This window comes from Teleopsis dalmanni, chromosome 1 (genome assembly GCF_002237135.1).
Source record: "Teleopsis dalmanni isolate 2A chromosome 1, ASM223713v2, whole genome shotgun sequence".
NCBI classification, from domain to species: Eukaryota; Metazoa; Arthropoda; class Insecta; order Diptera; family Diopsidae; genus Teleopsis; species Teleopsis dalmanni.
The window spans coordinates 230,535,922-230,547,639 of record NC_051846.1 but is presented as its reverse complement, the minus strand read 5'-3'; the positions used below and the strand labels follow the sequence as shown (position 1 = coordinate 230,547,639).

The 11,718-nt window shown below is 28.3% G+C and overlaps 2 protein-coding genes across 2 annotated transcripts; one reads left to right on the top strand and one right to left on the bottom strand.

Annotated features, from left to right (window-relative positions):
- Window positions 1–6: 6 nt before the first annotated feature.
- LOC119672608 (mediator of RNA polymerase II transcription subunit 14-like) lies at window positions 7–1,940 on the top strand. The gene is made up of 3 exons (XM_038083707.1): window positions 7–837; window positions 903–1,172; window positions 1,240–1,940. Exons 1-3 carry the CDS (start codon window positions 31–33, stop codon window positions 1,381–1,383), a joined length of 1,221 nt encoding a protein of 406 aa, XP_037939635.1. The 5' UTR covers window positions 7–30; the 3' UTR covers window positions 1,384–1,940.
- A 3,062-nt stretch (window positions 1,941–5,002) lies between these two features.
- LOC119667637 (SEC14-like protein 2) lies at window positions 5,003–8,037 on the bottom strand (the record flags this gene model as incomplete). Its single annotated transcript, XM_038076942.1, has 7 exons — window positions 5,003–5,506; window positions 5,571–5,877; window positions 7,008–7,207; window positions 7,279–7,569; window positions 7,640–7,757; window positions 7,826–7,869; window positions 7,965–8,037. Coding segments are annotated over 7 exons (1,182 nt in total), but the record flags the coding sequence as incomplete, so codon positions are not given.
- Between the last annotated feature and the right edge of the window lie 3,681 nt (window positions 8,038–11,718).

The following is an 11,718-nucleotide window of genomic DNA, read 5'->3' as shown; positions in this document are numbered from 1 at the left end:
GTTCACAGTCCAGGACCGAATACACTCTACATGCAAGGTCACCAAGATTCACCGTTTACTGCAATGTCACCAGCTAACACCAATTGGCCAGGTTCACCAAGCATGCCACGGCCTTCTCCCAGACCAGGCCAAAGTCCTGAACATAAATCTGGTAGTGGTACTGCGGCAGGTACAAATACCTCATCTGCTATGTCACGTGTGCCATCTAACCGTTCTTGGGCTGGTGCCACACCTACATTGCTCACACATGAAGCATTAGATACAATTTGTCGGCCAAGTCCACATCCTAATAAAGATATAAATGTGCCGGATATAAGTCCACTTGAACGCTTTCTTGGTTGTGTATACTTGCGTCGACAACTGCATCGCAATATACAGAGCGATGAAACATTGACGGCACTTAATTCTACGGAACCTGGTGTAGTGCTCTTCAAAGTGGATGGGCTACAATGTCAAGTGGTATTAAATCAACTGCACATGCAATCTCTACACTTAAAAATTACACAATTACCAGCACCACTTACACCAGATGGAAAACATCCGTTTCAATTGGCTCCGGATGATTTGCTTACGCTTGAACAATTCTTTGATACACGCGTTGCTGTATCACCTTATCGTCCCAACGCACTTAGTGGATTCACTCGTGCACTGAATTGTGCACCACAAGTCCTTAAGGACTTTGTGCAAATTATGCGTTTGGAAATGAACCCGGAATTAGGTGGTGATCAACTGAAATGGACAGTGCAGTTTTGTATGCGGGTACCACCGACAGCTACACCAATCGTACCAGTTGGTAATTCAGGTGTGCTGATATGTAAACTGAAAATCTTATTCTTCGTAAGTTAAATATTATTATATTAAAGAAAAAATAAATGAATTAATATGGTATTCTTTTTGTTTAGCTACAAATTACGCGTATACCTTATAATAGTAAAGATTGGAAGGAGAGCCCATCGTTAGTACTTCCTATGGTATACGACTTAAACTCTAATATCACACAATTGGCGGAAAGGCGTGAACAAGGACCTTCGACGGCTGCTAATGCAGCTAGTGCTTTACTTCGCCGCTTCTCCGAATTTAGTGCACAACATGGACAATGTTCGCTATTTCCTGCAGTACGTGATTTACTAACAAATCTACAATTGCCAAACGAGGGTCCTCCACAAAATCAAGTAGATGTTTTTATTTTTTTTATTTTGTTATATATAAAAATGTTGTTTTCTTTTAAATTGTTATAAGGCTATTGGACAAGGAATGGGACCCGTTGTCGGTGCAAATCCGAATCCTATGATGCTTTCAGCAATGGCGCCAATAGGACAAGTTGGTCCACAACAAGTTGGACCTGGTTACCCACAAATGGGTCAAAATCAGGGTCAACAGTGATGAAGGCGTAAGCGCCGCACGTCAAATGGTAATATGACACACAGTACGCGGCAAGTTTAATTATAATTATAATTTTTCTTTATTATTTTACTAATTAATTTTTTTTTCGAATTTTAAACTATGATTTGGTGTATTTTATGTCCTGTCTATATTATAATGTATCAACTAATCACAATGCTATAATTAGATATATATACTAATCAACTAGATTATTTTAGACCACATCTATATATGAATATATGAAGTATAATAGGATATATATACGAGTAGTGAGTAAAATAAACATGATATCATTTAATGTAAATCACGTAAAGAATCAAAATAGTTGTACTTATTTGTGTAATTTTAAATTAATTTGTGGAGTAAACGTTTGGTGTGTTGTTTGACTTGACTATGTGTTGATTAACATACTTAAAAATTTGAGAATAAGCTTAGTTATAAAGTAAAAACCTAAATTGATTTTTTGTGGAAAAATTATGCAGAATAACTTTATCTATATAAATATATAAAATCGATATTCAGTAAATGTGGTATAAGTGAAATTATTATTTCATAACTGTAGCGTGAGAAAATATTAAAAAATTTAATTATGTATACATTATTAGTAAGCGTTAAGCACAAAAAAATTTTCTAAAACCATAAAAATTATAAATAAGAATTAAAATTTTTTATAGGAAAGGTTTTCCGCGTTAAAAATTGTCTATGTTAAAAACTTATTTGAAATGTCAAGTCAATAGTAAATTTTATCGGGTATTTTGAATATATTCCACAAATTAATTTAAAATGTCTTAAAAGTGTTTTAACTTTTTTCTTATATATTTTTAATATGTTATATGTGCTTATAAAGTGTGGTTTCATATTTTTAAAATATTATGAGAAAAAAAATTTTATATGTTAATTTTTTTTTTTTGGAATAATTTGTCTAGTATTTGAATTAATTTAATAATTTGCGATATAAAATTGAACATTTCATTTTTATATTTTTTTTAGTTCAATTTGAAAAATTATTCCGTAAACAATATATTTGGTTTAAAAAAATATTAACTTCCCAATTTATTTTAAAGTATTATCATTTTTATAAAATATTTCAATATTAAGATAATAAAATATTTAATAATTGTTTCATAAATGTCAATTAGTATTGTTTGCTATTAATAATATAAGAATAAAAAGTTTTAAATTGTAATAAAAACTGTATAATAATATATGATATAAGAAATTGATTTTTGAAAATTCATATATATTAATACAGAAACTGATTTTTAGCATTAGAAATTAAAATTTAGTTTAAGTAAATATTAAATTGATATTAATATATTTATTTAATTTGCTTAAGTGAAAAAATGTTCATCAAACTATATAACAATTGTATTAAGGGATTGCATATATATTTATAAAAATAAAATTAATATAAAGTTCATATATATAAAGTTTATATTTAAAAAGTTGATATAATTATTGGAAAGAGATATTTTTTACAGCCAATTTAATTTCTTATCAAACGATAATTTTTTAATTTGTGTAATTATTAACAAGACATATGTGAAAATACGAAAACTAATAATTAATTTTCATTTAGTTATTTAATATAAGTTCTTATATAAATAATAAATTAAATAAAAATTAATCATTTTTTATATTCACATAAGTCTTAACAACTATTATAGATAATTCATATAGTTTTCTTTAATTTCGATATACATTCATTATTTAGGCGGAAAATATATTTTTTAAAGTTCTGATATTCTTATGTTTTCTCTCCGAAATATAAACCTAGATACTTTTAAAAAACACAAATCTCTCAAAACAATTTATACTAATAAAGATAATACAATAAAAAAAAAGTTAAGAATAAAATAACAAAAATTATGAATAATAATCAATAATAAATATTATTTAAGACTAAATGTTTTAAAAGAATTATTATTTAATAATAAATATTTTTAAATAAGAGATTTTATTTATTAATAAATATTATGCAATATGAAATATTATTTATTAATAATTATTACTTAAGAAATATTGTTTAATAATAAATATTATTCAATAAGAAATATTTATTAACAAATGTGGTTTAATGAGAAATATTATTTAATAATAAATATTTACTAATAAATACTATTCAATAATGAATATTGATAAATATTATTCAATAATTCTTTAACAAATATTGTTTAAGAAGAAATATTATTTAAAAATATAAATTATAGGTATTAATATATTAAGGTATTAAGGTACTAATATTAATATATTAGCAAATCACTATCATTGGTTTAAGGACTAATTTCTCTTCTTTACAGTAACGCTTATCCGTGCATTAAACATAATAAACAAAATTAAGAAAAAGAAAATAATATTTGCACAAAGTGTAAAATTAATAATACTGTATAGAATATATATGGAATATATGTATATACGGTAATAAATTATATTCTATTATAAAACAATAAATAAAAAGAGATAAAATATTATAATAATATTAACCCAAAATAAAAAAAGCTAAGCAATATTTATAATTTAAACACAAGATAATAACAAAACAGTCTAAATATTATTCTTAAAAATGCAATAAAAATGGTAATTTAATAACAAATTTAATATAAACATAATATACATTACTTTACTACACTAGATACTTCACTAGACGGAATGCCGTCTCTAACCATATACCAGAAAAGACTAACAGTTAGAGACTACGTTCATATTGCAATAAAGTTTTTAACAGATATCTACCTGAAATTTGTAATGATGAAAGACGTGCAGCGAAGATTTTTATTGTCCAATTGAAGTCAGGATATAGCCATGAATTAAACAGTTACTTGGACAAATAAACAACTATTCTCAATATTTGCCTAAATTGTAGCTCAAGTCATATGTCGCCCATGTTTATTTGACTTAACTCCAATTTACGTCGTATTGATCTCCAGATCTATCCTGTCGAAATGGCAAGGTTCTTCCAACGTACCCTAGGCAAGTTTCAATTAGCACCTCACCGACACTTATAATCTTCTATCTCATGCCCCATTACCCTCTTTATACCCCTTCTCAATCCGTGTATCATATTGTAATCTATTTAAATTTCTACTTTAAGAATCTTTAGGTTACAACAACAACATAATTTATAATCATAAAAATATTTAAATCATATACATAATAATAAATATTATAACAATAAAATAATAACAAATTTTATATACAATATTTAATTTAAAATATACTATTTAATTTAATATATAATATCAATAATTTAATTAATATCAAATTTTATAATATATAATAACACCATATATTTAATTATAAAATATAAATACATCATAAAAAATTATGTTTAACGAAAAATATATATCATAATTATATAATAAAAAATAATAATATTAATAATAATATTTTCAATATTAACTATAATATTATTTAATATCAAATAAACCATAAACCATGAAACATGTACTAATACATTGATACAATATATAAATCAAGTTATTGCATATAACCTATTATAGAAATCTTAATGATTTATTTTAGTTTATTACTAAAAACAAAAATTAATTTATTTGTATAAAACATAAATTTATTTAATATTTAAAATTAAAACTATTAAACCATATTTAAAAAATAATAACAGTTATCACAAAAACTAGTTCTTCACATACACATTTAAAGAACTCCAAAGTAAGACCCCAGATATAAACATTTTTTAATACATTACATTATATTACTTTTATACATTATGTACATACATTACATTTACGAAAAGATCATTCAAAACCAATTGTTTCAACAATACTCAGTGCAATAAAAATTTATACTATGACTTCAATTATACAATATACATCTTATATTAAAATTGTGTAGCTAGCTAAGGAATGCAAACCATAAAATTTTTTAATTATTGGTTCCAAAACCATTTCTAAGTACATCATAATGCATTCCAACAGTAACAAAAAATCTAACAAATGTCTATGTCTAATGACATTTTACGCAAGATCTTCTTTCGTCACTAGAGCAGTTTTCTCTACCTGAGCGGAAAGTTCCGTAATATCATCAACTTCATCCACAAGAGAGACCCAATAACGAACTTTTTTGTTGCGTAAGTAACTACCAGAATTGTCAAAAACTACAGTATCTGTAAAAAAAAATATATTTAACATTTTTTATTACATTTTTATTTATAAAAAAATAATATTTACATTTGGTATTTGGCCTTGTGGAAATAAAACCAATTTCATCCATTTCATTGGAAAAAACAGTTCCCAATGCTACTTCGTTATGCTTTTCACCAGTAGATTTGTCAATGCTATAAACACCAAACTTAATATCATAGTCAAATGTACGGAAATCCCAGGAAAGTATTTGATCCTTATTGTTTTTTTCAGCCACATCAAATTCTAATTTTAACTTATTGCCCTTTGTGACTATAGCCTCCGTAAAGTCTTTATCATCTTCAGTATTTTGCTCTACAAACATTTCTTGCGGTATTTTACCGGCCCAAATAATCTAAAAAAATATTTATTATACATAGTAGAAATCTGATTATTATTTTAAATAATAATCATTATTAAAAAATAATGAATAAATTAATTCGTTACAATCATCAACTTTCTAAAACGCAGATTTCAAAATGTTTAAGTTAAAGTTTATATTTTACAATACTATCGTTTAACAACCGCTGAACGAGTTGAAATTGTAAACTAACTACAAAATGGTGACGATTTCTTGTATCCAATTTTTTTTAGTGATGAAACTTATCTTCGCTTGGTGAATTTGTCAACAAACTAAATTGTCAGATCTAGAAATTCATAACTAACTATTGAAAACCATACACTGTATGGTGTAGCAATTGGTTTGGAGATGAAATAGACCCGAACTTTTTTAAAAAAGCCGAATGTCTTACATTAATTGTCAATCGCTACAACCACACGATTATTAATATTTTTCCCGTCTTGATTCTGATTCCGTCTTGAATCTGATTCCGTTTTGATTTCTCGGACGTATAATTCCACGTTTTAAGAGTGTGAATTCGCTACTATATAAGCCATTCGAATATCAAATCAGTAGATGTTTCATTTTATATTAAATCCAATGCTTGAACATAATAAACTGCTCAAACATAATGTTGTTGTTACCCGTGAAGACCTGCTTTTAAAATTCCCTTCGCGTCGAAATTGACGAGTGGCTTCGAGGCGTAGACCTGGCTGTTGAAACCTATTCGAATATAATCGAATGGGTTGATATGTTTGACCCGCATGTTTGTGTATCAAAATCTTGGAAGTTTCGAACAGATTGAGTTCCAAAATATTTTCAAGAACAACCCCGGATCTACACCCCAGAGCCACTCGCTGATTTGAAGGACCAATTGCCCTGCAACACACCCTAAAGAGATTTTACATGCAGGTCCCCGCGTACTTTGCTTGAATTTCTTTCAGGTTGCCTGCTTTATAAATTTCTACGGATTACAAAAACAGCAACAAGTGGAATACTATCATATAGAATATTAATATGTTGAAAGCTTAGAAGAGCTCCAATAATATTTGAAATACTTATATAAAATGATCATTTCAATATTATAAACTTTTAAATTAAAATGTGACTTTTTTCTCTATATTTAATTCTTTAACATCTCGTACCTTAGATGGACAATTTGGGTCGCCATTTTCATCTACATAATTGCCACCAAAACATTTTGGGAAAATATTTGGATCGACATGAGTGAACAGATCTTGTTTCCATTTATCAGTACCAGTTTTGTAGATTTTTATTTTGCTCATTGTATATTCATCTAGGAACTTCTTAACAAAATTAAAGGCAACCGAAAATAGTTTAGGTGCTATAAAAAATTAAAAATTATTTTGAATTATTTGAAATACTTTCACTAACTGAAGTTAATCTTTCACTAACCATTCACAATATAACACATTTTAAGCAATTCTGGATAATTAGCCTCATATTGGCGCACTGTAGAAATAATGCATTCTGCGGCTGGACGCCATACGTATTGCTTTAAATTGAAATCAGCAACATCAAAGTACACCACCAATTGTCGTGCTTGTGGACCATGCTTTTTACTTTGCTCATAGCCGGCTTGCACAAATCGTTCCAACAAGAGTACCAAATATCTTTGAAACTCAAGCCTTGTAACACAGTGCAACATACCCCAAATATCGAACTGCTTGAATGGACATACGAGAACTACGAAATAAATGTCAAATATTAAATGTAAAATAAATTAAATAAAATTATGTTTAACTTAATCACTTACTTGGCGATCCCTCATTATCATATCCAACTAATCCGTATGGTAAATATTCTTTTAATGCCTTCGGTGCATCCCATTTATCCAAATTATCGACGTTCAATGTGGCGCGCATTAAAAAACTCTGAAAAAAAGGCGGAAAAGATTAAAGATGTATGAAAAATTTTCCTTCGGAAAATCATAAAAACTTACGGCTCTTAGCATTTTTTCTGCAGCTTCGATATTCCATTTTCTCGCTAAAATTAAATTTTATTAAATTCAATATATCGTTAAAGTTTTAACTCGTTATCTGAGATTGTAAAACGTTATTTTTTTTTTTTTTGGAACTTACCTCGCAGCCAACGCAAGAGAAAATAGTCATCATGACTGTCATTTATTACGTCGGACACGGTTTTGCGAAACTGAAGAAGAAGAAAACAAATTGTTAAAAATATTTAAATAATTATTAATGCATAAAAGTGTTAAATGAAAATACACACGCGAACGTTTTTTGATGATTTAAACCAAACCCAATAATTTATTACATGGTACATAATTTATAATAGAAAAACCATAAAATGGTATGTTAAATGATGGAATATAATCAATTCCAACTTTTTTATTGATCTTTTTGCAATATTTTAAAATAAATAAATAATTTTTTTGAATTTGGTAAAATAGGCCATAATGTCTAGCGATCTATTCCTCATAAATAAAAAATATATTTTAAATAATATTATTAAGTTTGTAGGGTGGAACTCGCACGAACTGTTAAAAAATACAAACCATTAAAGATCAAATGGGCCCTCTTCATATGTTATATTCAGTGCTACTTTTAGAATAATTGCCTCAAACAATTGTAGTATGGATCCAACTTAATCCAGTCCACATCTAAAAGTAAAGCTATTGGAAGGGGATCGCTGATATACCATTCCACTACTACTGATATACTAATGTGATAGATAAAGTTTTTTGCGTATATACGATCACACGATCATTAAGGTATTGAACAAAGTAGGATCCAACCATATAAGACAACAAAAATACTACAACTGATATCAAAATAAAGATCCGGATTTTTTGTTTTAGTAAACTTTGTTCGATAAAACGAACAGAGAAACCCAATAACAATTCGTTTTTCCCAATGAAAAATTTGTATATTTGATATTAACTGTAAAAATAAACTTGATTAGAAGTAAAAAAAATTCGATATATCCAATATGATCTGAATAACTAAATTGAAGTCTTAAGCATTAATCTGTTACTCAACTTAACAAAGGCAACAAACCAGTTCTTATTCCCAAGGAATTATATTTTCTTTCTATTATTATTATAATTCATATCCTTGTGTTATACCTAGGCTAATATTGCCAATACTTGAAGGAAAAAAATTAGGAGACTTTTTCAGCCGAACAAGAGACGATATATGTAAGATGGTGGCTTGTATATTCGGTCCCTATTTATTTGGTAATAAAAAATAATACTGTAGAATTTGTGAAAATGACGAAGAAGAAGAAACACTTCCCCTTAAGACACCCGGTTCTAGCTAGAATCTGGGTAAAGTTTTTACGCAATCATGTTTTTAGTTCTCTTACAAGATGTATTCATCGCATAAATTAAAAACATGCGCTTTTAAACAGGCTCAAAATGGGTTCATACAGTTAAGAGTTCATACAGTTGGCACCACAACCGAACTGAACGTACAATAATCCACTAAATTATATTTATGGTAAATATACCCGTACAATGTATAAATAAATGATGCCTTTATGTAGTGGCATCGATATAAAGATACGGGGATGCGAGTCGCATCAAGTAACACCAAATTAGAAGTGCCATTCCTTTCTTGGTGTTAATAATAAAGATTACAAGAAATTGCTGTGACAGCATATACGATTTAATGTCTGAGTGGTCAGATTTTTTTAAATTTAAAATCGGAAAGAATGCTTCTCGCTCCAGTGAGGTCTTTATGAGCCCATTCCTTAAATTCTAAAAACAGTGTTGAACTTGATATAGGTTAGGTTAGGTGAAGTGAAGGGAGGAAGGAATCCTTCTCAATTAGCTAAGAAAGCCGTTTTGATTCCAAAATTCCTCGTAATATTCCTCCATTTTGAACAAATAATAAAGAAAAATAAGTTTTAATAGTTATGTAGGCGTATGCCTTTCTTTAATTTTACATGGTTATCACTCTTTTGCGGAAAATGCTTCATATGTTACATTTTTGACACCCTTGAAAGAATATTTGTATTGTTTGCTGCTTTTACTCATTGATAGTATGTTTTCAATTGAAGATAATGGAATTACAGTGAAGAGCCGATCAGTCATAGTATTAGTGCCCCCGTGTTTCCCTAAATAAGTAAGTAAAGCATTTGCAATAAACTCTGTTGAGAGATCCTATATATTCTACTTCACCATAGAATTACCTCACTGGATCATGCCAGTCCCTTCAAGCATGTGCTTTAATGTGTGGTAAAAATATTGGTTTTTAATAAATGCTGGGTGCACCCATAGTATTAGTGCCCCCATGGCTCCCTAAATAAGTAAGTAAAGCATTTGCAATAAACTCTGTTGAGAGATCCTATATATTCTACTTCTTTATTTTACTGTTATTGCTCTCTTCTACTCATGCTTCTCGATACGCTCATATGTTAGATTAGATTATGCTGGCAGGCCATAAAGGCCACGCGTAGACCACTAAGGTCCATTGCGATACCAGATCAGAGTCTTGTTTTAGCGATTGTAAGCATCACTTAAGATGCGCGTTTCATTAGCAAAATTTATTAAGATTCCAACAGAAACCTCAGGTATGTACTCCAGTCCTGCAAAATTGAAAGCTCCCAAGTATTTTTGTCGAGTTCTCGAGAGAGCCGGGCAATTACACATCAGATGCTCTAGAGTTTCCTTTGCATCCGGCTCATTGCATTTCCTGCAAGCATCGTGCTCATATGTTTATATATATAAAAAAAATATGTTTGTATATACATAAACGTTAAGTCGACAAAAACTGTTAGATTTACTATAAATGAACTTAATGACGTAGTTTTCCGTGGTAATACTATAAATATTAATAAATCTCACAAACAACTTAAAAAAAAAATATCACGTAATTGTAGTAAAATTATTATTTTGATTATTTGGATACAAAAAATAATTATGTTCCAATAGAATTACCCACTCATTATTATTAATACTTCAAACTGTTATTTATTGAAAAAATCTATCAGTTATTTTTTATTTTTTGAAGCATTCAAAACCAATTCATGTAAGGTTTCTGCAAAATTATGGACGCTGAGTGCCAAATCCGCAACGGAATTGGTAAGTAACGTTAAACATTTTAATTATTTAAATTTACGAGATCTCGATACACAAATAGTGATATGTGATATATAAATGTTGACCTTGGAAATTGTTTATATTTTTTTCACTGGTACTCATACTTTAAATTTAGCTTGGTTCAATGCAAATTTATAATTCGTGTTGACCATGTTTTTATTTTTTATTCATATTTTTTTAATTATTTAAACCTTTTTTTTTTATTTTATAATTATACTTAATGAGTTTTGTTGTGTTTTTAATATTTCTTCAAAACTTTGAATTTTACTCATAAATTCAAAATTGAAATAACGTTCGGGTGCCTTCCTTACTTGTGTCGACGATTGGACGGACGGTAAACTGCAGAAACCGCAACGTACGGAACCGAGCGCATGAGACTTGAGATTTTCAATATCAAGGCCCCTTAATTTCAGACTTCCCAAGTTCAGCTCGAGTTGATTAATAATTGTTGCTTGCAGTGAAGTAGAAATCGCAGTTAAAAACGTGCTCAATAAAATCTTTTAAATACGCGGATTTTAGCTGAGGTTTTTAGATTTAACGATTTAATAAAAATTATTTTAATAGTTGCAACTTAACAATAAAAGATTAATTAAAAATTTAATCTAGAGAGTTATATTCAGTTATGTTTTTAAAAACATTCATTAGATATATTCAATTAGTATTACTAATGTTTGTGATAATTTCTTTTTTTTATTTTAGATTAATATGTTACAAGGTTGAAATCAATTCAATTTAATTAAATTTATTAATTTAATTTGATTTAATTTAATTAG

Coding starts and splice junctions, on each gene's coding strand:
- LOC119672608 (XM_038083707.1), top strand. CDS start 31: ATGCAAGGTCACCAAGATTCACCGTTTACTGCAATGTCACCAGCTAAC. Junction 838..902: donor AACTGAAAATCTTATTCTTC/GTAAGTTAAATA, acceptor CTTTTTGTTTAG/CTACAAATTACGCGTATACC. Junction 1,173..1,239: donor AGGGTCCTCCACAAAATCAA/GTAGATGTTTTT, acceptor AATTGTTATAAG/GCTATTGGACAAGGAATGGG.